The 24,882-nt window shown below is 52.0% G+C and overlaps 8 protein-coding genes across 8 annotated transcripts; 1 reads left to right on the top strand and 7 right to left on the bottom strand.

Moving 5' to 3' along the window:
- Positions 1-372: 372 nt before the first annotated feature.
- BJX67DRAFT_377247 (DUF3237 domain-containing protein) lies at positions 373-1,825 on the bottom strand (the record flags this gene model as incomplete). The annotated part of the gene is made up of 5 exons (XM_071032057.1): positions 373-401; positions 454-745; positions 792-1,112; positions 1,166-1,651; positions 1,757-1,825. 5 exons carry the CDS (start codon positions 1,823-1,825, stop codon positions 373-375), a joined length of 1,197 nt encoding a protein of 398 aa, XP_070890459.1.
- Positions 1,826-3,535: 1,710 nt separating this feature from the next.
- Positions 3,536-6,005, bottom strand: BJX67DRAFT_389080 (Rad21/Rec8 N terminal domain protein; the record flags this gene model as incomplete). The annotated part of the gene is made up of 5 exons (XM_071034450.1): positions 3,536-4,906; positions 5,020-5,425; positions 5,485-5,619; positions 5,673-5,904; positions 5,987-6,005. The coding sequence occupies 5 exons, from the start codon at positions 6,003-6,005 to the stop codon at positions 3,536-3,538; spliced, it is 2,163 nt and encodes a 720-aa protein (XP_070890458.1).
- Positions 6,006-6,693: 688 nt separating this feature from the next.
- Positions 6,694-10,120, bottom strand: argEF (bifunctional acetylglutamate kinase/N-acetyl-gamma-glutamyl-phosphate reductase). The gene is made up of 3 exons (XM_071024962.1): positions 7,587-10,120; positions 7,291-7,531; positions 6,694-7,239 (listed from the first exon to the last, which is right to left on the bottom strand). The coding sequence occupies exons 1-3, from the start codon at positions 9,990-9,992 to the stop codon at positions 7,184-7,186; spliced, it is 2,703 nt and encodes a 900-aa protein (XP_070890457.1). The 5' UTR covers positions 9,993-10,120; the 3' UTR covers positions 6,694-7,183.
- A 1-nt stretch (position 10,121) lies between these two features.
- On the bottom strand, positions 10,122-10,793 carry BJX67DRAFT_162144 (uncharacterized protein). Its single transcript, XM_071024964.1, has one exon. It carries the CDS (start codon positions 10,670-10,672, stop codon positions 10,193-10,195), a length of 480 nt encoding a protein of 159 aa, XP_070890456.1. The 5' UTR covers positions 10,673-10,793; the 3' UTR covers positions 10,122-10,192.
- Positions 10,794-11,355: 562 nt separating this feature from the next.
- BJX67DRAFT_377244 (SNAP receptor SNC2) lies at positions 11,356-12,008 on the bottom strand (the record flags this gene model as incomplete). Its single annotated transcript, XM_071032056.1, has 3 exons — positions 11,356-11,375; positions 11,448-11,679; positions 11,904-12,008. 3 exons carry the CDS (start codon positions 12,006-12,008, stop codon positions 11,356-11,358), a joined length of 357 nt encoding a protein of 118 aa, XP_070890455.1.
- A 1,374-nt stretch (positions 12,009-13,382) lies between these two features.
- Positions 13,383-15,050, bottom strand: BJX67DRAFT_369658 (MFS transporter; the record flags this gene model as incomplete). Its single annotated transcript, XM_071030793.1, has 6 exons — positions 13,383-13,521; positions 13,609-13,978; positions 14,035-14,297; positions 14,355-14,677; positions 14,767-14,781; positions 14,844-15,050. 6 exons carry the CDS (start codon positions 15,048-15,050, stop codon positions 13,383-13,385), a joined length of 1,317 nt encoding a protein of 438 aa, XP_070890454.1.
- A 3,626-nt stretch (positions 15,051-18,676) lies between these two features.
- BJX67DRAFT_162137 (uncharacterized protein) lies at positions 18,677-19,733 on the bottom strand. The gene is made up of 3 exons (XM_071024963.1): positions 19,465-19,733; positions 19,216-19,400; positions 18,677-19,147 (listed from the first exon to the last, which is right to left on the bottom strand). Exons 1-3 carry the CDS (start codon positions 19,500-19,502, stop codon positions 19,020-19,022), a joined length of 351 nt encoding a protein of 116 aa, XP_070890453.1. The 5' UTR covers positions 19,503-19,733; the 3' UTR covers positions 18,677-19,019.
- Positions 19,734-21,597: 1,864 nt separating this feature from the next.
- BJX67DRAFT_377240 (putative chitin synthase activator (Chs3)) lies at positions 21,598-24,148 on the top strand (the record flags this gene model as incomplete). Its single annotated transcript, XM_071032055.1, has 3 exons — positions 21,598-21,940; positions 21,992-23,944; positions 24,015-24,148. 3 exons carry the CDS (start codon positions 21,598-21,600, stop codon positions 24,146-24,148), a joined length of 2,430 nt encoding a protein of 809 aa, XP_070890452.1.
- Positions 24,149-24,882: the final 734 nt, after the last annotated feature.

Here is a 24,882-nt window from a genome sequence, read left to right as displayed (position 1 = left end):
ATCGGCCCAACTATTGGAGGATGATCTGGTCGGGAGGAAAGAATTTCTTTGTACGAGACATACAAAGCATACTGGTTTCTCGAAGTTAACAAAATGAAAGAACAATCAGATCCGTTCAGTGAATTCACATTCTTGCTCCCGCTGCCAGAATACCTTACATATAAAAGAAAGCAAACCACTAAAAAGAGAAAGGGAAAGGTCATGAGAATAGAAACAAAAGGAAGCATTAAGCAGATTTGGGAGAATCCATCTCCAAACCCTAGATGATCCAGAGTGTGTTCTGCCCGTCAAGAACGTACTAAAACAGTTTACCCATAACAACTAGGAATCGCTCGAAACGAACAAGGAAGTGCAATATCGCCGCGGTTCGGTTTAGTTGACACGGAAGGCGTCGAATATGACTAGAGCAGGTTAATGTCACTACTCTAGCCCAAAGACTGAAGAGCAACTTACTTTCTTGGCCCCTCCGGCAGCCGCTGGAGATCCACATCAAGGTGTTGAGGAAGGTATATCGGTCATCCCCAGTCTCCATGGAGAGGTTTACGCGATACTTGTATGAGTTGGGGTTGATTCCGTCCGCCATTGTAGGATCACCGAGTTTGTCCAGCACATCTTTCGCGCCGGTCAACCACCCAGCGGTCTTGACCACAATGAATGCGGGCGGCTCGTCCGCGGTCTGGAGGAGGAAGTTCGCTCGGAGGCTTGTAGAGTCCTTGGTAATGACCTGGGAATCTTGTCCGCCGGGCTACAGTAATTAGTGACGCTTTCACAGATATTACGAGTAAACTTACCACGACCACTCCTTTACCCCATCTACCAGCCCACTGGCCACCGACAAAGGTAACCCAGTCCCTGTGACCCCAGATTCCTGGGCCAACTCCAACCTTCGGGTTTATCTTGAGGCTCAAGCGGAAGTCCAGCTCCAGGGAAGGCGCCGGGATCTGCAGGGAACGGGCGACTTCGCCTTCCGGGAAAGTGTGGAGAAGGTTATTTGCGGGGATAGAGTCTTTCATGACGCTGAGATAGGTAGGGCACTCCAGGAGATGCTGGCGCTGCCGGCTAGTATTCTTCGCACGAACCTGTTGGCAGTAGATGCATTGAACAGAGAGACACTGCCGCGGGTTAGGACCGGGTTTACTGTAGTGGCCAGTCAGGTTCCGCTTACCTTGTCTTCCTCCTTCGCACGGAACTCAACGAACGCAGCATGGACGTCATCGAGAGGAGGAGCAGGGAGGCTTGAAGTCGAGCTCTTCGGTTTCGCTTTCGGGGTTGTGCGCGGTGGCTGCGGGGGTGGTGCCCCCGAAGGGCCAGCAACAGGACCGGAAGCTGGCAACGAAGGACGGCCCGACAGGTTTTGCAAAGGAGCCTGCAGGGGAGCTGTATGGGGGCCGACGCCGTTAGCCATCATGGCCCCTCCAGGAGCCGAGAGAGCGCCATGTCCTGGCGCAGGTCCTGGTGCCGTTGGACCTGGGGCGTTGGGATTTGGGGGGTATCCATTTGCAGCGCCGATGCCATTCGGGGCTGGCTGAGTGGGTTGGGTCTGCTGAGTTTGGGCGCCGCGAAGGCCAGGACACTCCAGCAGGTGCTGCTTCTGGCGCGAGGTATTTTTTGCGCGGATCTGCTGGCAGTAGATGCACTGGACGGAGAGACACTGTTGAGGAAAACAGAACAGTGGTTAGTATGTCAGTGACAGTGACGAGATGCAGTGCTGAAGCGGTTTCGCTGAAATATTACGGGAATTACGAGAGTCACGCACCTTATCGTCTTCCTTGGCGCGGAACTCGACAAACGCCGCGTGAACCTCCTGGTCGACCGTCCGACCCATGTTCACGACTAAAGGGGCGAAAAAATCGATGGTGAAAGTATTGACGGGTGTCCCTGACTTGAAAAGAGATGAAAAAGCCTTTAAGAGAGGTATAAGCGATGGAAGTCGCGGGGCAGCAAGACACGACACGCAGCGAGGGATTCGGAGGGAGGGAAAGTGAAAAGGAAAGAAGACGGAACAGAGACGAGACGGGACAAGACGCCGGCGGTTAACTTACGCGAGCGTCACGACAAGACCTTACCCGTAATTTCCACACACCTCGACTGAACGAAATTCAGAATAGCCAAACAAGTCTGAGGGTCTACATACCTTCAAGCCAATTAATCTCAATTGACTTTCCATTTAACAATTTGCGCTGTGAGCTGAAGCAGGCTGAAGTGAAGCGGAACCGTCACGCGCGGCTGACGACGCCCACCCAGTAATCAGATTCCTTGCTCACTCCCACGATGGGCGTCCCTCATCCACCCATCCCCTCGCTGCTATTCTCGGCCACGCCAATAGAATGACAGTTCGGCAGCGACAGAGAGGGAGTCTTATTGTCTACTTAAGAACGATATCAACCATTTCAATATTCAGGAACCTGGGATGAGATACTCCTTCCTCAGGTGCAATACTATTCTATAGTTCTTGTTCGCAATACCCATACCTCCAATACTGCATACAGTGGTATGGCGAACGGGTACAAAACGGTCGGCAACCATTGCACAACACTTATACCGGACCTTACCCGGGCCCTGTGAAAATCGCGGTATTTTCACAAACCATGGATCTGAGCTCTTCATCCAGCCGAGGATACTATTACTCGTTGGGGAAGAATTGAAACCCGACCTTCAGAGGAATGGAAGGAAGTTGTCGCTAGCAAGGCGACCCTTTTCCCCACGAGTCAATCAGAATGGAAGAATGCTCACCTCAACATTCCCATGGACACAGCCACAATCACCATCAACGACACGTGAATCTTCCCGTGCCCAGCACATAAGGTGATCAGAAACAAACTGAGCGACTGGGGAAGGCTGCACCAATTATGCCCGCGCGAGTGGGATGTTTGGCTTTGCGCTTGGGGTGGAGGAGGGAGGGAGGGGTAAGTGTAACGAATTGGAGGTTCCAATTCGACGCGGGTCTTCGAGAGGCCACGAGAGGAAAGGAAGAGTTGAAGGTATGGCTTTGGATAGTATCTTGGTTGCTTCTTGATAATATTGTTGAGGTGAAGATATAATGGTATTTCACTTCGTGTTGTCATACTGTACATACCTGACCTGAACCGTGACTTGAAGTTGCAAACTGAACTGTACTGGTATCCAAACCATAATCAAACCAGGAACCTGAGGGGCACCCAAGCCAGTCATGATTCACGGCTTGAACTTCACGAACGCGCTGGATACCTGATACTTGAGCAGCAATCCAGGAGAGATCTTGCTCAATAATGTTTATAAGACTGGCATTATTATTCAGATTATGGCGTTACTATGCTCAACTTGCGCTGCTATAACTAGCTCCCATTGTATGGGGTAATTGTAAATTCGACTCACACATTGAACGAAAATATCCCGAAGACGAAAAGAAAGAAATCATGACCCAGGAGATAAGAAATGGCCAGCGAGAAAGCATAAATCGGTAGCAACTTTTCCCCGAAAATAAGTTTTCGGGCTGAAGGAGCGTTCCACATTGTTGCTTCGGGAGTAAGGTAAATATACTTGTGGCCGTCAGCGGTCACATATCAACCAGACGTATGGAAATCTCGCCATATTCGTAGCGAACTCCGTGTTCTTCGCTGCTCTGATCAACATATGCGCTCTGGCGTATAGAAAGGAAGCCCTTTGTGGTAAGGGCAAGAATATGCATGAGACCCTGTGTCGCGACGGCGCGAGAGGTCTTGTTCGGATGCAGGAGTATAGAGAAAGTTATCTCGTTTCCCGCTGAAGGAGCCTCCCCAGCTTCATCCCTCGCCAGATTCAACGAACTAATCTTCGCAGCTAGGAAATCCAGGAAATTCAGACCCTCCTGGTCCATAACTGATTCGGAGAGACTGTTCTGAAGCGCCGGTTGGCTTATATAGGATGGACCTCCGGCCTCCACAATCGAATTGCTGTCTCCTACTGGATTGTCTTCCAGGTACTCGGTGAGGTTAAAGCCCTCAAGTTTATTTAGGTCGTCATCTCCGTAGCCTGGAATTAAAAGACTGTCGATGTTGTAGGGGAATCCGCGTCCGGCGAGAGGGCTTGCGCTGGTTAAGCGGTTGCGTGCTCTTCCGATCCCTGAGATACCGGCACCGGGATCCCTAGCAAACCAGCTAGCAGACTCCGGGATGCCACGGGATGAGAAATCGCTGACACTTCCGAAGCCGCGGAATATGTTGGCTGCGGAGGTCTCGTGGCGCGAGCTCTGGATGGAGGCGGTAATGTTCCAGGGCATCTGCGAGGAGTTGTCGTCGTGGAGGGGTGGTGAGGCGTGACGACCGAGTTCAACATCCTGGGACATTAGAGCCCTATTCCGCGAAAGTGGAGGGAAAAGGCACAGGATGATACTCACCTGGTTCCAGAGATTATTGTCATCCAAAGGTCCCGCCATTCCCATGTGCTCATCCTCTTCGTCCCTCGCTCGCACACGTCGGCCTTCGGACAGCTCGTCATCTTCTCGAGAACGCTTGTGGCCTGTATTGCTAGAAACGAGGGACTCATACAACTCACGTCCAGAAAAGGAATGCAGCGGGTGTAGAACGCGAGCGGCTCCCACGCCAGTGCCCACACACCCGATTCCCATGCCAAATACCCAGTAGGCTGCGTTCTTCTTCGCCTGCGTCGTTAACCTATTGTGCCTTTTCTGTCTGGTGGCCGTTGCCATGTTACGAATATAGTTATCATTCATCTGGCTCAAGTCGCTACCGCGCAGCACGGTCTCCCCATCTGAAGGGAGGATCTTTGGAGCTCTGTATCTCTGGCGCATTATAACCTCGTCGCGGTCGTCTGCGTTTTCTGCTTCGGCGGCTGGGACGCCGAAGCAGACGGAAGGCATGGCTTGAGGAGCTGGTCGGGTTTGTCCATCTGTTATCGCCATTTCGATGTCCACATCGGCGAGAATAGGCTGAGGGGATTAGTTAGATGTCTTTTGCGCACCCGGAGTCATATTTTACTTACTTGGTCGTCAAAAGTGAAAGTAGTCGTCTCGTTTTCTCTTGCTTCGCTGCCACGTCTAACTGCTTTCGCTTCACTTTGCTGCCTCGCCCCGAGCTCAATTATATTTCCATCTTCATCAAACTCAAAGTCAGGCTGAAGGAGCACACCCCCGTCCTCGTTAACGCTTGTCGCCGCCAGTCTCTTGAAATCAGGACCTCCTTGGACAGAACTCGCAATATCTGCTTCAGAGCTGAAACCGCCCATGGCTCTCAGGATATTATCATCGGAGGGGATATTCAGCCGAAGACTCGAACTGTTCGAAGGAGCAGACTGGCTAAGGTCTGGAGTTCGGGGCAGAAAAACGCTAGATTGTTGACTTCCGTCTGCTACGAGCAATCTATTCAGTTTAGATAGATCAATCGCGAGCCCAGGAAGATTGTTCTCCGGTAGGAATGAGGGATCGTAGGGAAGGACGAGCTGGTCAGGTCTAGGATATTAACTTAGAGTGAGTATACCGACGGGCCTTGAAAGCTAATGAAGACAAACCTGGCTTTTCCAGCAGACGGATCCAGTCCTCCAGCTGGAACTGATCTCAACATTGCTCTCATCCTATCGTGCATTGCCTGGGCATCGAGAAGGGTATATCCACATTGTTGGCTGTATACCCTAGAAACGCCATATCTAGATAACATCGCTCGTCAACATCCTACCTCGATTGGGAGGAAAGGGCTTACAGTAGATTGCTCTGGAGTCGGAGTGCCATGGGCGCGACTGGATCCATGATGACACCGCATGCTTTGGGCACATCGACATCAAGTATGGTCTTTCGATTCAGCCTTCTGGAGACGGATCTCGCCCCAAGAGTTGCAACGAGCCTGGACAGCAAGAATTCGTTAGAACTCACGACGAGACATGATGGGGATTCTGCTCGGAGATGGCGGTATACCAAACCGTGGCTACCCCATGCTCGGGAGACGTGAGTACTGCAACCGGGATGCAACAGTCAGTGCGCTTCTCTGAAAGAACCGAGATAATATGGGCCTCATACTTTCGTGACTATAGAACATCTTCGGTTCTCTACGTTTTTACCAGGAGGTTTCAAACTCTCTAGGAACTCGGGAGTTTTCCTGCAGGTTCAGTCTCGAAATATTCTCAGAACCCTCAAAGGATTTTGTACCCTTCTTGTGCGTCGAGTGTGCGGATTGTGAACGCAGGAGGATTACCGACCAAGCACCAACTCGAGGTTGACTTTCAATGCCTGGTCTCTAAAAGAGCTTTAATGAGCAAACCACAATGAAACGACGTTAGAGCTGACGTAGAGGTATGACCAAGTCAAGTACTCCACGGGTTGAAGCAAGTTGACCGCCAGACCCCGAAGAAAAGATTGACGTTTGCAGAAAGATCGTTGAGTTGTCCGCTGGGGAACGACTTTGACCTCTCAAGGTCCGGAGGTGCGGGATAGGGGGTAAATGTCGGAAATGGACTTGGACTAGAGAAGGTGGGTGAACTGGAAGAGAAAGTGAGGGAGAAGGACAAGGACGCGGCGGGGGGCACTGAGGGCGTTACCTGATAATCTTCTCGCAAGAAAGATTGACACCCCAGGCAAGTCCCTTGTATGGTCACCACATATTAAGACGCATAGACTACCCACTTGGAACAGGCTGGAAGGAAACCCACTCGTGGTGTCATTCGGTTCCAGACTGAAGCCACGAGCTGCTGGACGATGCAAGAAGAGTATACGCTTTGGAGGTATCAGACCAGCGGAGTGGATAAAGATAGAGAGACTGACTAGATTGTGTACGTCAGGCGACAGCAGAGCCAGTTGAGTAGATAACTTTTGTCCCCCTTCGTCATCAAGGATAGCACTAAAGGAACCCACTTAAGCATCCATCACGGAATCATGTGCCCAGAACTAACAGCAGAATCAGATGAGATCACGAACGACGACATTCTATTGGGAAAGACCAAACATCAAAGAGGTAAGTTACTATGGACGTAGGAGAACCAACCCCTTGCCCAACAACCCCTAACCCATAGCAACTCGAAAACGGGCACAGGGTATGTATGAGAGATGCAAAACAGCGACAATACAAGAAGTAGAGCCAGGGAAGTAAATACTCTCAATTTAGACGAACAGAAGAAAGAAACCAAGACAGATTCGAATTATCTAACAGACCTACCCCTTGACTAATACCAGGTTTTATACGACACATGGAGGATTGGTTTATAACAAAGCGCTAAATGTCTATTCAAGAGGGATACCCTCGTATTCGTTGTATCCTAGGGCAAGGTTCATGTTTTCTATATTCAGGTTAGACTGGGTATAGGTTGCAAGGTAAAGGGAGGACTTACGTAGGCATTGGGTGGCGGCACCCTTGAGGAGGTTATCGATGGTGGCGCATACGACGACACGGTCCCCACCGGAGTGGACGGCGAAACCACCAACCTCGACACCGTGGCGGCCAGCGATGGCCTTGACCAGTGGCGGTTCACCGATGATCTTGACAAGCTTCTCACCGGCATAACGGTCCTGGTAGATGTTGCGAATGTCCCGAGAGGATATGGCTTCCTTCAAAGGGATATTGATAGTGAGCTGCATAATTGTCAGCGAATCTGAAAGAACAATAGACCGTACTGGGGAAACCTACACTGATGCCCTGGAACCACACAGCAACATGGGGAATAAAGGCGATAGGGGTACCGAGTTGGGCACTGATCTCCCTCTCGTGGATGTGGTCCGTCAGACTGTAAGGGATGATGTTATTGGTAAGGTTCTGTACGTCGTTCTTAGGGCTTGGCTTGGTGCCAGCTCCTGAGTAGCCAGAGACACCGAAAACGGTGGGTTGTCCACCGAGATAGGGGACAATGGGCGCAATAGCGACTTGCGCGGCGGTAGCATAGCACCCTGGGTTGGAAATGCGAGTGGCCTGGGCGATCTTGGAGCGGCTGATCAGCTCGGGGAGACCGTAGGTCCACTTGCTGTCGAAACGGTAGTCGGCGCTCAGATCGATGATCACGTTTCCGTCCTGGGCACCCTGATCTACTGCTTCAACGAAAGGCTTGCATACTCCGTTCGGCAGAGCCATGACCCAACAATCAATATCCCCATTGGCTGACATGCGCTTGACATCATCGGGGCTGAGGTTCTCATAGGTGATTTCGCGCTTGTCGTAGCCTTGCAGCTTCTTGCCAGCCAATTCGCGGGAAGAGACATGGCGCAGGTCCAGGTGAGGGTGGGCATTGATGAGGTTGATCAGAGCCTGTCCAGTGTAACCACGGGCACCTATGAGAGCAACCTTGGAGGGCTTGGTGTTGGAGTTGTTCTTCTCTCCTAGCGGGGGGTTAGGGTTGGTTGTGGTGTAGGTTCGGATGGTCTGGATGGGAATAGTGGGCCTTCCAGCACGTGCGGAGCGGAGGGCATTGCTGGAGGTGGAAAATGTCCGCTTCTGGCCAGCGTTACCAATGTTGGTAGCTGCCTGCGCTGCACGCTGGAGCCTAGACTCAAGGTTGAGATCACCGAACATCTGGCGGCCATGCTGGGTGAACTCCTGGACAAGCAGCTTCACCTCATCGCCACTCTCAACGCCGTACCAGAAAAGGACCTCGCCCTCCCGGCTCAAGCTACCATCGGCCTTGTCAAAGAACCATGTCAGGTTCTCATCATCCTCCTTGACAGTCCAGACGAGCTTGGGGTAATCCTTCTTGATAGCGGCAAACACGTTGTCGGCAACGTTTGTCAGCCAACCAGATTTGGTGATGGTAAACGTCGCCAAGTGGGCAGCAGCGGAAATGACGTCCTTTTGCGGAGGCAGAACAACAGCCAGAGCGTTCATGGGCTCATCGAAATAGGCCTTGAACTCACGCTCCTTAAGAGCCTCGATATAGCGGTCGACAATTGCCTGAGCATCGAGCCCTTCCCGGTCGCGAATTAACACATCCTTCAGAGCCGCCACGTCCTCGAACTCGGACAGAGATGTACGAGTGTGCACCTTGTTGCCTCGTCGGATTAGAGTTCCAGCTCCGGAATCAGTGAAGAGTTCTTTCTGTAAATCGGCGGGATGAATGATGGCAACGCTAGAGGTACGGGGGAGGTCGCTAAGGAGGTCCTTCATCTCCTTGATCTTCAGGCGAGTACCGTGACGCACCCACCACTGTGTCATGAGGTGATCGTACTCCTCGTCGAGATTGATGGCTGAAATCTTCTCACCTGTGTCACCATTGAACAATCCACCCTTTTCGGCAAGGTAAACAATCTTGAGAGGCTGAAGGGCGCGGGCTAGTTCTCCGGCAGCGACATCGGCGTTGACATTGAGCACCTGCCCATCAGGGGTCTCCGCCATAGATGTAAGGATAGGGAGGCACCCAGCATCGATGGCGGACTGAATTGGGTTCTTGTTGACACCATTGATTTTGCCCACCAGATTGTACTTCGCCTTGTCGAGGTAATCGGCTTGGAAGACACCAGCGGTGAGAGGGCGAGCCCTCACGCCCATGCGCTCCAATTCCTCCACCAACTTCAGGTTCTCCTCCAAGAACAGTTTCCGGGCCAGAGCCAATGTCTTTCCATCGGTGACGCGAATACCATCTTCGAATTGCGGCTCAACACCGGCATCCTCAAGCATGCGGTTTAACTGAGGACCAGCGCCGTGGACAACGATCGGATAAAGTCCAACATGGTTCAGGAACGCAAGGGCGGTAGAAAGAGTCTCGAGATGTTCGGTGAGGATGGCACCACCGACCTTGATGACGGCGAACTGCTGCTGAGAGACCGAGGTAAAGTGAGCGAGGTACTGCGCAACCTCCCGTTTGGAGCCGATGTTGCTCAGCAGCTGGACAACGGTGCTTCGGGTGGAGGAGTGCTGGGGGTCGGCAGCACGCGAGTAACGGCGGCTCTGCAGCAACGGCACAGCAGAAGCTTTGAGCGAGGCGCGAGCTGTGGGAGAGGCGGGTCTCGTAGAAGCGACGGCATGCGGTGCGGAGAGCGCTCGGAGGGGCCTGGTGGTGGAAGCTCTCCGCACAGCAGTGCGAAGGGAGAACATTCTGCCAACCAGCATGCGGCAGCTTCTTCCGGGCTAGTTGGACAAAAAGGTCTAGACGAGAGGGACAAAGAGAGGGGGTCGAGAGAGTGAGATTTTTTGCTTTCAAGTATCGACACAGGAGTTGAGCGGAGGAGTCACAATCAATGAGGGAAAAAATGGTTGTGCGGAGCAGCGGCTTTCACCGTTTAGGACCGATTTACCGCCTTCCCTGCAAATCATTGGAGAGCCCAGACTCCTCTCCAGGAACCATTCGTCTGTTCTGTGACGCGCGAATTTTCGTTTCCTTTCTTTTTGCTCACCCAATTTTCAAGGAGGTAAAAAGCAAAAAATTTGGGATCGTGATCGAAATTGGGGTCCTGCAACTTACTTGAGGACTGTCCCAAGGTTCTTTGGCTGAGCAACCCCCCAATTCTGCAATGACAGGAAGGACGTATTTGGCTGGGAGCCAACGCTGAGCGATTTATCAAAAATATGTATATATGAGCCACTTGAACGACCCAATGGCCTTCCCGGAAAAGGAAGAGCCTGGGGGGAACCTTGCAAAATTGCAGACCGTTGAGCTGCGAGTATCGGAACCGACAGACTGCCTGTGACTCAGACAGCCGAGTAGTGCAGTGGGGATCTCCAATTCCGGTGTTTTTTTTTTTTTTCGTGGCCTTCTTCACCCTTTTCTGCTGCGGGAAGAGAGTGGGCATCCGACCAAGGAATATGCCATGGAGTGGATTCCCTTCAAGCCCTCATTGTTCGTCCTGTCGGAAATGCCATTCGATTATCAGATTAGATCTGCTCCCCCATCCCTCGCGGTATACCAACGAATAGAATATCCCCTTTATTCTCGTGTGGATAGAGCCTAAGAGCCCAAATGCAGCCCCTAATCCTGCGGGTCTCATTATCTGATTCTTTCAGCTAATGACCTCGCCTTGTGGAATTGACTTTGTCAAACGCGGTACCCGCCCTGTCCCTCTCGGGTGCCTTGCTTCTTCCAATCACTCCCGTCCTCGACGGAGTACTGGGTCCTACGGGAACGGGCTCTGGAATAATAATATTCATTATAGGAGGCGAGGGAGAAGGGCACGATAGCATTGAGAAAGAAAAATCCGCAACAACATCCGCAAAACAAGAAACACCTGAGTATCATTTACAAGCTCGCCGCCAGGGAGCCGTGTGGCATCGCCCTCATTCGAAAGAACCAGATCAATTCATCGCGTCCAAGACCTGCAAAAACAAGGCTTTATTCGTCACAACAGCAGGAATTGACGCCCAATAAAAGCACACAAGGTATTAGAGGCTGAAAACAAAGCTGTGGCGGTTTTAACGCAGAGCACCTGGTTGGAAAGGTTTTCCTCCGCGAAACATGACTGTCGTGGACGTTCGTAGCTTAACGAGTAGTGGTGACAACTGGAGAGAAACTCAATGTTAGCATCTTCGACTGCGCCTTTCAAGTAGCGCGGGATTCCATGTGGGTCTCACCAGCAGGGACGATGATCACCACAAGCAAAAGAATGATGCAAATAATCAGGCACACGCGCATCTTCATGTCCTTCCACCACATTTGCTTTCGCACACGGTTGGCGCCTCTGCGGAAACCTTGCGCTGACACGGCCAGGTTGTCGGTCTTGTCCTGAAGTGAATCTAGACGTTCACCACGTTCGGAAACCTTGTAGATATTGGAACGCATGGTATCAACGGTTTCTTGGATTTTCTGTGATAGAAGGCACAAATTAGCAATCCTTGTGGTCAAACGAGAGGGAAATAACAGAACGCAACCGCGAATAATAGGAGACGGTGGCTGCCGCGAAAATTATGTTTGGAGGATGGTCGCGATCGCCTGAAAAGCGAAGAACCTTCGGCTTAAGGTATTTTTAAGGCCGAAAAGACGAGAGACCTTCACAAAAGTATACGTAGACAATAATGTTATATACTCACCCGGTCGATTTCCCGTGTCCGGTTGTCGCCATTTTGCGCAGTGCTGCCACTGGCGGCGTTGTTGGAGCCAGAGGGGATATAGGGATCGTAGGGTTGCTCAGACATGGTGGTGCTGTGCGAGAGGTTCGAGGTTGGAGAGAGATTAGTGGATCACAAGACCACGTCGTCGCAAATAAAGTCCGCCGATGGCTCGTTTCACAGGGAGTCACAGAGATTACAGGATGGCAGGAGGGTGCTTCGAGGGTTGGTAGATGGGCAGGATAGTCCGAGTAGGTAAATCACGGTCCGTCGAAGGAAAGGAGGATGAGGGTGAGATGCGAAGGACGAAGAGATGGGAAAGGGAGGCTGACGACGGCAGAGGTGATGGGATTATTATTGACAGTCGCCGGGATGACAGGCGCTTTGGTTTCGGGTCGGTCGGGGTGGCAACACGTGACACTTGGGCCACTGCCACTGCCATAACTCCGGACGGATTTATGCTGGAATTTTCCTGAAGATATTCTTGGGAATAGGCACCAATCAATAATTTCTCCGCTCAGAGCCAATCACAGGAGTCTTTATGAATAGTTCAAAGAATGGACTGCGGCTGGGAATCGATTGACAAGTTTTGTCGGCGACGACAGCCCTTCAAATTCTCCAAAAGATTGCTCTGGCACAATTGAAAAGGGGCTTCGACATTGAAGCTGGAGGAACCTGATTGATATCTTGGAAGGGATCGATTCCCTGTCACAGCCTTCAAACCCCCATGTATCATATCACCTGGCTGCCGAAATGACACGGGAATCTTCTGATTCTTCTCCAGCTTTCAATTGAAGTGGCTTGAAACAAGGCCTTAGCCACTGAATTCAGCCGAAAGCGGCCGCAACAAAACTGCTCCTGGAGCCTATTGATAATCCAATCATTAACTTCCAAGCCATTATTCCCCATTATTCCTGTTTTGAGCATTTATCGGGGTTACATATATTTCCCAGTATCGTAGGTGGGCTGATTGTTCATCATGCTTGCCTTTGTTCTGCAAACTCTTCACCTATTTAATTAAGGGCGCGAGAACAGATGAAACAGCGTTAGCTCGAGAAGGAGTGACAGATGGTTTTGTAGTAAATACGCTCAAACAAGCAGTCGGGTGGATTGAATGTGGTTGAAGTGTGGATGACCGCTCAAGGGCAGCCTGACGGTTTAGACTCTAGCGGCACACATATCCTGTGAAAAGAATGAGTGGAAGTAATACTACTGAAATGATCTGAGGCATTGCATCATGGAACAGCCGGTTTTACTCGCAGAAACCGTTCCTCGAATGGGGTGTTCTAATTTATGCAGCCTATTTTGGGTGTAAAGCGTCAGCAGGCATAGCAACCGAGAGAGATCAAAAGTGCAGCATAATTACGGAGAGGGCAGGCTGGTTTAGGTGAGTGCCGTCAAATGAATAGTTCTCGGGGTAATACCTACCAATCCGGGGAACCGGATGAGATGAAGTCTGGGTCAGTTTTCATGAGAATGCTGGGCTTTTCTTGGGAGAAGAAGCCAGAGGGCAGCAATAGTTACGAGAAGGGCAAGCACAAAAGGCTGCAGACTCGATACTCCATGGGGCTGCGCGATTGCGCCAGCAACGAAAGGCAGACTAATCAGGGGAGCGGTCAGTGTCTCTTCCCTACAAGTGTGGATGGTCGTGAACCAGCTACTTTGACTTTGGGGCGAGGGATCATACATAGCACCACCGCTACCTCCCAATGCGGAGATGAGCCCAATGCTCGGGGTGTGTAAATGTTTGGGAAGCAATTTGGCTGCAACGGTTATTGCGGCCGGAAACAGGGGCCCCATGAAGAAGCCTATCAATGCGACAGCCACGGCGGAAATGACGAACTGCGGGACGAGCCAAAAGATAAGCTCAAGGACGATCGAGAGAGCGAGATAGATGATGACCGCGATTCGCTCGCCGACTAGCTCATTCAAGAACCCAAGTACTAGCCGGCCAACTGTAATACCGGCCCAGAACCCAGTGGGAATAAGACCTGCTTGTACAGCATCTCCGTTTCGCACTTGCATCATGAACTCGACGATCCAGCCACCGATTGAGACTGCAGTATTTCATCGAGTTAGTGTGAGTGCTTTGGCTAAAGAGCACAAAACTCACCCTCAACACCCATGTATGCAAAGAGGAAGAACGCCAAAACCCAGGTGACCTGGCTCTTCACGGCCTCTGTTGTTCTCGAGTCTCTTGTAGAACCTGATGTTCTGGGGTTGTTGGCTCTGAATCGCGCCGCGTTTTCTGGCCAGAATAGCAAACTACTGCTGACGAGTTCCAAACCGGCGCCGCCGACTAGGGTGAAGTAGAACGTGTACCAATCCAAACCATGGTCGACCATTGCTGTTGCAATAGCAGGACTCACTGTAGCTCTGATCGTACAGACCTGTTAGCGGGCTGATTTCCATGACGGGCCTGACATCATTTACCCGAGCCCATAAAATGCATGCAGGAACCCCATTAAGGTACTGGCGTTTACCATGTCCCCGATCCATGCGTTCCAGCCGGCATCGATCAGCCCGTTACCAAGCCCAACGAAAGCGTATGCGACTAGCAAAACGGGGAAGCGGGGATATGTAGCCATAACAATAAAAGGGACGAGGTGACATAATGGTGCGATAACCGCAATGCCTCGCTGACCGAAAGTCATATGGATCTTGTTCACTGCAATAGATGCCAAAGTATACCCCGCAAATGGGGTCATGAAGATCAGGGAAACGACGGTCGTGGACAAGTTGAAGTCTTCACGTATCTAGAACGAGACAGGCCATCAGCACGGATCCTTCTTTCATTGCCTAAACGAGGGAGCTGCTGGAATAGCGAGGCGCTGGGCATTCGTACGTAGGGAACTAAAGCCTACGGAATATCAGTGGACCACGTCGACAACCAACTCAATTCAAGTCGAAGACGAAACTCACACCGTACACACCGTCACTGGCACCGACAACTGCAAAGCTAGCGAAAGCTGCCGCAATGCGCCATTTGTTGATCGAGGGTTCGTTCCATTTTTGCTTCACTCGGGCGACTGGGACCTCTGGGTTAGGCCCATAACCTTGCTCAGGTTCATCGGGCAGACTGCGCAGCTCTTCGCGTGGAGGAAGTTCGATGGTCACTGTGGACGACATGCTTGGAAATGGATAGACAGGGGAAACGAGGTGGTCAAGAACGGATCCATTGCTGAATTTGAAGTCGTCTGTGAGTCATGGCCCCAGTTTGTTGAAGCAGCGGGGAAAACATGGAGAAACTGAAGCGGGGTCGTGCTCTCGTTTCCCATCCATTCAGATTCACGCAATGCCGATTGACCACCTTGGGAGCGGAATTGGCCTCAAACGTAAATTCGGCATTGTCCATCGATGGAAGTGTTTGGTGACCAAGACGACTCGGGCTGGCGTTGGACAAGCGGATCCATTAATGGTATCTTTATAGGCCCACCGCGAGCAGCGTGAGGGGCCCAAGGGAGGGACACTCTGGTTTCAGCCGATCTGCCATTTTATTCGTGAAAGAAGCATTTCGAATCATTCCGGAGTCTGCCTGCGTCGGTTAGGCACATATAAATAATAGTTTCGGGCAGAGACAGCCATGCCCAATCCGGCAAAGCAAGACCAATCCACAGATTCATAATTTATCACAAGAGTCTGCTTTTATCTCTTGAATCAACCATAAAAAAAAATTCAATCAGCGCCAGTATTCTCCTTTCTTGCACGATTGTTTCCTTTGTTGACTTTCGAGGGCCAGTGACGGCGACACACGTGGCTAGCTCAAGTCCGATCCCCAGCGAGCATCATATTTATCACCGTCTGGAGACTCGGCACCGGCACGGCTGTTGATCCTGCAAGTTCGTGTGGGATCACGTCAAGAAAAATAGAACAAACTTTGCGAGATAGACACGTGCTAGACCCTTCTATCTCAAGAATTGAGTCTGCCCTCTTCTCCGTGGCCCGCAAATGTCGGCCTGCGCCCATGGATTTCGATTTCATTCCGTCCTAGACGTCACCCCAACCCCCAATTCGATCACTAGCCCACCCTGAAGAGCAATGGCATCGGAGGCTGCACCGTCCACCCCGAACAAATTGGAGGTAGCGCTTTTCCTTGCTGCCAGCCAGGGCTATGACACGATCGTGAAGCTGCTGTTGAGCACGCCGGGTGTGAACCTGAATTGCACAGACCAAGATAGCCGAACCCCCATTGCGTGGGCCGCAGAAGAAGGCCATGAGAATGTAGTCCAACTTCTGCTTGAAACTGGCTCCATCGAACTCAATTCGCAAGACTCCAAGCATGGCTTCTCCCCACTTTGTGGTGCTTCCAAAAACGGACATACTGGGGTTGTGCGTCGACTACTGGATTGCCCTGAGGTGGACATCGATCTCCCGGATTCCAATGGCCAAACCCCTCTATCATGGGCAGTGGAGAATGGACATCATGAGGTGGTCCAGCTGCTTCTTGCCGCTGGGAGTAACCCGAACACTCCTGACCCGAGTGGACAGACTCCACTGTCCTGCGCTGTGGCCAAAGGGAATCAGAAGATAGTCAAGTTCTTACTGCAGAATAGTGATGTTGATTGCAATTCTTGTCAGCCAAACGGACTCACTCCGCTCTGCAGCGCGATGAACCAAGGACACGAAGAGATCGTGAAGCTGCTTTTGGAGCGCGATGACATCGATCCGAACAAACCGGATACCAATAACTACGCGCCGTTGTGTATTGCCGTTGAGAAGAAGTCTCAAGCGCTGACGCAGTTGCTGCTCAAGCGCGATGATGTCGACCCCAATGTTCTCGGCCCCGATGAAGAGACGCCCTTGTGCCGCGCTGTTGAGAAAGAACATGAAGAGATAGTGAAGATGCTTATTGCCCGCTCTGATCTTGACCCCAACACCACAAATTCTGACGGGCAAACGCCATTGTTCTACGCTGTAGAGACAGCCAATCATGTAATGGTTCAACTTATTTTGGCGCACAGTAATATTGATCCGGATATCCCAGATGGCAATGAACAAACGCCATTGTCTTGTGCTGTCGAGAGGGAAGAACCCGAGATAGTAAAGCTTCTGCTCAAAGCTGGGGCTGACCCAGGTGTTATGGATAAGAATGGCAGGATGCCACTCTCTCGCGCTGTTGAAATGGAAAACCCGGAGATGGCCAGGCTATTACTGAGGGCCCGTGCAGATCCAGATGCTGCCGATGTGACTGGAAGGACCCCATTGTCCTACGCGGTGGAGACAGGACATGTCGATATAGTGAGGTTCTTGCTCAAGGCCAAAGCGGACCCTAACCTCGCGGACGAGGACGGGAAACTACCGCTGCCTTTCGCTGTGCAACGAGGAGAGCAGGATATAGTCTTCATGCTACTAAAATCCAGGGCTGATCCGGATCTTGTGGATGATAACGGAAGGGGTCCATTATCTCTCGCTGCGGAAGGAGGCAATCAAGAGATAGTGCAGATGGTCTTGAAAGCAAAGGCGAAGCCCGACTTGAAGGATAAAAGAGGACGGACGCCACTTCTGTGGGCGGCGGAAAGAGGGAACATGGAGGTAGTATGGATTCTGCTCGCCACCGGCAGAGTCAACGTCAATTCAGCAGATAAGAACGGCTGCACTCCTCTGTGGTGGGCTGCTCGACATGGGCATTTACCAGTTGTGCGGCTGCTGATTCGAAATGGCGCGGACAAAGAATTACACCCTGAAAATGACGAAGATGGGAGCAAATCTGGAACCCCCTTGTTCCAGGCTGGCCGAAGGGGTCACCTGGACGTGGTTCGATATCTGTTGAAGAAGGGAGCAAATGCCAACGCCACAAATGGCGAGCGCAAAGTCTCACTGCTGCTGTCACTGATCTTAGGTGATCGAGCCAAGCGCAGCAGGGAAGTTATCGGCTTACTATTGCAAAAAGACGCGGATGTCAATCTCGCAGATAAATCAGGGCAAACTCCTCTTGACATAGCGACGAAGCAGAACGACGTGGAGTTAATGAAAGTGCTGATCGAGCATGGAGCTGAAGTCGACTCAGCGACGAAGGAGGGCTTAACCCCGTTACATCGGGCTATAATAAACGAGCGTGAAGATATTGTGGAGATGCTACTTGAGCATGGAGCCGAGGCTGAGGCACAGGATCAAGACGGGAACGCGCCACTGCACTTCGCCGCGACAAGTGGTCGCCGCAAGATGGTCGAAATGATTCTAGCAAAGGATGCGGATATTAATATAACCAACTTCGTTGGAGAGACGCCACTCCACAAGGCCGCTAGCAATGGCCATCGAAAGATGGTGGAGTTCCTGCTTCAAAGAGAAGCCGACCTTGAGTTGCGCGACGACTATCGACGAACGGCATTGCACAAGGCGATTGGAGGCAAGCACCATGTCATGAGGCTGCTGGTAAATCGAGACGCCGATGTCCACGCAAAAGACATGTACGGCAAGACGGCTCTCCACATAGCTGCAGAAGCTGGATTAAAGGAGGACGTGCACTTTCTCATGGGACATGGAGCTGCCACGGATGGGAGAGACGGAGATGGGCGAACGGCTCAGGATTTGGCTCGAATTGCAGGACACGATGACGTCGCCGAGCTGTTCAACAAGATGGCGTTGGTTTTGGCAGACCAAGCGCCTGAGGAGGTAGCATCGGTTTAGGGGGCAAATTGAACATCTAGACTGTATTGTATTAGCATGACGAGACAAATGGAAATGCTTTTGAGGCTGAAACTACAATTCTCCTCGATGTGTGGAAGGGGAATGGATGTTGGAGGGAGGCCGGGAAGGCAGAGAACGCAATAGACTTCAAGTGGAGAGTCCAGAAGGAATGAAAGTCAGATGATAACCTCTTGCTAATTTACCTATCCCCATTCATGAGCCTTGAAGCGAAAGATATGAATAGCATAAGTGAGATGGGAATCTCTCCAATATTTGAGGTCATTTTACATATTGTACAATTACCTACCTGCTTATCATATAACACACGCAAGCGCCGAATGAACTCCGGGTTTTAAGCTCCATAACATGCAAACAACATTCCCTCACCTGTTTTCCGACCTTTCTTACCGAGCTGCAAATCCAAGACGAGGCCAAAGGTGTAAGTCCAAGAGTGAATCCTACGCGATAGGCCTACTTGCCACCCAACAGCTCCTTCCTCATATCCTCACGTTGTTGTCTAGCAGCCTCCTTCGCTTGGTTCCGCCGCGTCTCCTGTTGTGCACGCTCCTTCTCCTCCATCTCCTGTGCCGCAAGCCAAACTATAACGAGAGACGTGCGATTAGTTGGACTCATTCTCGAGAGGTCTGTGAAGAAATGGGCGACGAACTCGACTTATCGGATTTGGACCATTGCTTTAGACGGCTGACGTATTCGTCAAATTCTTGCGCGCGGCGGTCACCTTCTTCAAGGCTGCGCTTTTGAAGGTCCGGGTTGTATCGTTTGAAGAGTTCTTCGTCCGTGGGACGGAGTTTTTGGACGAGTGCGGGGCCACCGACACATATGACGACGCCTCTAGAGGAATCAAGCCCCAATTTTAGCGATTTGCCTATCCTGTTATGGGAGTGGGGGCTCTTACACGCCCAGCATTTTGAGCCATGTTCCGGCTCGTGACATCTTCGTGTCTGGAGTTCAACTCAGAGCTGGTGTGAAACGGTAGTGTCGCAAGATGGAATGGGCCGCCTTCGAGTCAGATGATCCGGTACGGTTCGAGTTGATGTCTAGATTGGGTCAAAGGGGGCGCAAAGAAACACAGAACCAGAGCAATCCGCGGCTTGTCGATCTCAAGTGTGGCATCACATCACTCCGCGTCGTGGCTGGATCCGGAGTGAGGCGGTGCTAGCTTCGGGAGAGTGGCGGTGCGTATATCAGCAGCCAATGAGAGCTTTTCATACCACCAGCACTCGGAAAAATCGCAGGGTGCGGCTCTTCAAGATGCCAGTGAGGATGACGAAATGTTCTCTTCAAATGCTCAACAGTTTTTGATATGTGCCGCGACGATGCCGAGTAACGGCAGGATCGAAGCTCACCCTCGATGGTACCTCGGTGACTTGGTCAGGCTCAGGACTTGGAGTGTTTGATGGAGAAGGCTCTGAGACATGATTGCCTCACTATTCTACTTTGCCCCGGCTCGTCTCCGAGGATGGGCTTCTTGAACAGTGGATGGCAAATCAGAAGCCAAAAGCCAGAAACCTGCCAGGAGCATCTTCCCGGACCTCAAATGGTCTGCACGCCTACGCCGCCATTCCAACAGGCGATTTGCTCATCACTCAGTGCGAGCAACGAAGCGCGCTTGCTTCAGTTGACCAAGTTCAGAATGGCATTGAATGACTGGAGGGGGATTTAGTGTTGGAGGGCCAACCCTTCAACGGGAGACCGAACAAAGACCAATGAGAGACGTGATTGCTGCCGTTCCCCTGCGTTTCAAGCGGGCAGTTGTCATCAAATCGGACAGTCCCGCCCGCCTCATGCAGGCACGGAAGATGGCCTATCAATGGCATCATGTCTCAACAAGATTCTCCTTCCCCGATTGTCCCATCCGTTGACGAAGTGATGACCGCTGTGCAACGTGTCCGTACCGAATCAAGATTTTCTGTGGGCCGCATGTCCTCGATGATGGGTCTGGTTCTGGGCGGCGACGATGTGAATGGGAAGAACCTGAGGGTCATGAGCGGATCCTAATTTAGGCCCGCCGAGAAACGATGTCCTAAGCTTAGGCTGACAGGAGATCAATGAAGAGCTTCCTGTGACTGTGACCAGGTCGGCGGATGGCTCCCAAGTGGCTCTGGCGCTGTTGACCGACGGTCGACAAGATGCTGGCGATGTGTCACATCCGTCCGACGAAAAATAGCTCCGCCAACATTGTGTTCCATCATGAAAGGTGAAAATGGATCTTCTTCTTGTGTGGGTCTGGGACTTGGACGGATGAGAAGGCTGAACCGTTGACGGGAATGCTAAAGTGGGGAGAAACGAAGCAGAGCAGAAGAGACAGAAGCTAATGCTGAATGAATCAAAGACAGTCTTGCCATCTTAACTGGGGATCCTGAGGAGAGACATTGTGCTTTGTTTCCTCTGACTGTCCGTGCTAAATTAATCTCGCGTGGTTCCTGTTGATTCATACCGAATCTGTTTCTCTCCCTCCTCACGAAGTTCTCCGCGTCTCTCACCTCATCTCCCGCAGGACCAAGAAAACTCCTCTTCGCTCCATCCTCAACTGGGAACTTTCCTCCTTCCTGTCGCTATCCTTCGGTCTCCATCATCGTTGATTGCTCCTTATCTCTCTTTAAATATTCTCGCCCAACATTCTCTCCGCTCGTGACGTTATCTGGATCGCTTCAAGTGCATCTTCGGCTGCTGCGGTGCTTGTCCCCCAACCAAGGCCGCCCGTTGACCTTGTTTCACGAGGGCCTACCACCACAATCGCATGTTGTATTTGAGATGTTAGTGCTACTCCTTGGTGTAACAACTCGGACTTGCTGTCCCTTTGCGCTATATTATGGCGGAGAATAGGCGCCGCCATCCCTGCCGCACCTTAACTCTTTATCCTGTCACTTGCGCTAACACATCACTTCTCCGGAATCAGCCCATCGACCTAGTCCGTTTGCTGGATAACTACGGACGAAACTCTCCGACGAGGCAACGAGCCTCTCCGTTTGCGCTCTCGCACCGGCCGTTCTTGTTAATTCATCCATTCCCCGCTATCATACTAGTCATGGCGTACCCGCAACAGAGAGCGCCTCCGACGAGGAACTATGGCGCTCCTCGAGGCGGAGGCGCGCCGCCGAAAGATCCGTCCTATGACCCGGGATATAGCGACTATGGTTACGATAACCAGTACGGAGATGGAGGCTACAATGATGCAGGGTATTGGTATCCTCCCGATCAGGCGACTCCGAGGTCCTATGGCCCTCCACGGGGTGCACCCAGGCCACCGCGCGGAGGGCCTCGTCCGCCAGAAGATCGAGGATATAAGCCAAATGGGCGTCCTCCCCCAAGGGGCTACGATGACCGGCGAGATAGGCGTCCACCCCCACCGCAGGATCGAATGAGAGGACGTGAGTACTGCCCCGACAGATCAATCCGATTATGCACTGACCCGGGCTTAGCTCCACGAAACGGGCCAAAGCCATCCGACAAAATGGCATTTGATAATCCTTTCCCTTCCTTCCCTCCGGGAGACCGGCGCGGGCCTGGGGGGATTGAAGGGGGCATGGCGGCAATGAACCTGAATGGCCCTGTGCCGCCTCGTCCTCACACATCCAATGGTAACAGACGGCCTCCAGATATGTCTGGCCGTGGTAGACCGCCTCCAGGGAGAGGAGGGCGCCCGCGACCGTCTGATCCCTATAACGACCCCCGGGGTCCTCCGCGAATGCCTCCTGTCAGTAGGAGTGCGACCATGCCCCTCCAGCCGGGTGCATATTCTGAACAGGCGAGTTATCGCGACCCGAGGGAGAGTACATACGACGGTTTACTGGATAGCTACTATAACTCGGCTCCTGATGACCCTGATATGCCTAACTTTGATGCCATGCCCAGTCTCGGTAAAGGGCCGGTCAATGAAGATCTACCAGGACTCGAACAGCCCAAGTTGAAGCCCGAATCTCCGGCTCAGTCTGGGGCTTCTCAAGGACAATACAAAGCGTTCAACCCGGCGGCCCAAGAGCTTCATATACAGACCACTCCGGACACTGGCACGCCAACCGGACCAAATCAGTTCGCCAATGCAGGATTTCAGTTTGACCTTCCTGGCGAGCCACAATCTGCTGGGGTTAGTAGTCATGGATACGGGGCATACGAGGATCACAAGCCGTCCCAGTATCCACCGCAGCCGTACGGGGCAAATCAGTCTCCTTTGGCAAATGGTCAGCCGGTGAACGAACATGAAGCTCTGGATAACCCCGATGCCCTTCCACACCACCCTGTGCCGTTCCGCCCTGGTCACGATTCCGGAAGCAAACCGCCGCCTGTGCGTCAGTACAGTAACACGGCAAACTCCCAGCCAGCACCGGCGGCTCCACAGAGCCCCTTGGATTCGCCAGCCGGCCCGACACAGATCACACATTCTGAACTCGAACGACTCCGAATGCAAGCGAGGGGCAACCCTTCCGACCAAAAGTTGCAACTTCTCCTCGCGCAGAAGCTAGTCGAGGCTTCAGTAGTCCTCATTGAAGGCAGCAGATTGGATCCTAAGTCCAAGAGCAAAGCTCGAGAGAAATACAATATCGATGCACATAAGATAGTCAAAAAATTAGTCTCAAGCGGCTATGCAGACGCCCAGTTCTACCTAGCAGACTGCTACGGTTCTGGCCTCCTCGGCCTCCAAACCGACCCCAAAGAGGCTTTTTCCCTCTACAACTCGGCCGCCAAACAAGGCCACGCTCAAGCCGCCTACCGCGTCGCCGTCTGCTGCGAAATCGGCCAGGAAGAAGGGGGTGGTACAAAACGCGACCCGTTCAAAGCGGTCCAATGGTACAAGCGCGCCGCAACCCTCGGCGATCCACCAGCAATGTACAAGATGGGGATGATCCTTCTCAAAGGCCTACTTGGCCAAGCGCGCAACCCAAGAGAGGCGATATCCTGGCTCAAACGCGCCGCTGAACGCGCGGACGAGGAAAACCCACACGCCCTCCATGAACTCGCACTGCTCTACGCCTCTGCAACGGACAACGACGTCGTCATTCGCGACGAGGCCTACGCCTCCCAACTCTTCCACCAGGCTGCCGAACTCGGCTACAAGTTCTCCCAGTTCCGCCTGGGCATGGCATACGAGTATGGACTCATGGGTTGCCCCGTTGACTCGAGACAAAGTATCATGCTCTACTCTGCGGCAGCGGCTCAGGGTGAACACCAAGCGGAGCTCGCTCTTAGTGGCTGGTATCTCACCGGCGCAGAGGGAATCCTCCAGCAAAGCGACACAGAGGCGTTCCTGTGGGCGCGGAAGTCTGCATCCTCGGGCCTCGCGAAAGCCGAATACGCGATGGGTTACTTCACGGAAACGGGGATCGGGACGACGGCGAACCTAGAAGATGCGAAGAGGTGGTATTGGCGTGCTGCCGGTGAGTCTTGTTCCCCACCAAAGTCGTTACTTTGAAGGTAAACGATCTCGCTAACATTGACACTCTCTAGCCCAAGGATTCCCTAAAGCCCGCGAACGCCTTGAAGAACTCAAACAAGGTGGTGCCCGGATGCAAAAGACCCGCCTTTCCCGATCCGCCGTGAACCAGCAGAAACCTAACGAAGGGGACTGTATATTAATGTGACCTGACTGGTGCTTGATGCTTACAGACTAGACTTCTTCATTTCCCCATTTTTTTCGATTCTCGATACATACTAGTATCTCGGGTGCTTTATTTTATCCTACTCATAATATTCTGTCGCCTCTTGCCTTCCCCGGCTTGGCTATACGGGTTGCATTTGGCTGGTACAAATACTTCTTTCCCCTTCTATTCTGATGAGGCCTTGGACGATCCGACCCAGTATGTGACTTTAATCTAGAATATGCGGACCTTTGAAGGCGAGGTTGAAAATGACTATTTTCGCAGCCTTTTGCGGCTGCATTTCTACCTATGACGTGGTATCGACCTGCCACTCTCTATCTACTCTTGTGGATGTCTGGATCAAATACGCGCTTCTCACAAATCAGAACGTGTGGAATAGCTCCAGAACTTCCATAGAGCAAATCTACACAGTAGAGGAATAACAATTCGTTTATAGAGGAGTACAGGAGTACAGGCAAGTTCATTCAAAACAATAGATGCCCTTCGCTGCCCCGGAACAACCTTAGCCTCCCAAATCCTATGTATATGCCAACACAAGACTTCGTGTGTATTGAGGCTGCTACAATCCACCTCGGTCTGCTGGAGCCAAGTCCTTTCCTTTTTTTTGCGCCTGTCGAAGACAGGATCTAGTATGAAACTAGGTAGTGCACGATTTGGTGCGATGCAATCTCCTCTTCGATGGGTGCTATCCCAATTCCTACTAGGTAGTACTCTCG

Source organism: Aspergillus lucknowensis (assembly GCF_044049455.1).
Source record: "Aspergillus lucknowensis strain CBS 449.75 chromosome Unknown BJX67scaffold_3, whole genome shotgun sequence".
Classification (NCBI taxonomy): Eukaryota; Fungi; Ascomycota; class Eurotiomycetes; order Eurotiales; family Aspergillaceae; genus Aspergillus; species Aspergillus lucknowensis.
The sequence above is the reverse complement of the archived record's forward strand: the minus strand, read 5'-3'. Positions and strand labels throughout refer to the sequence as shown.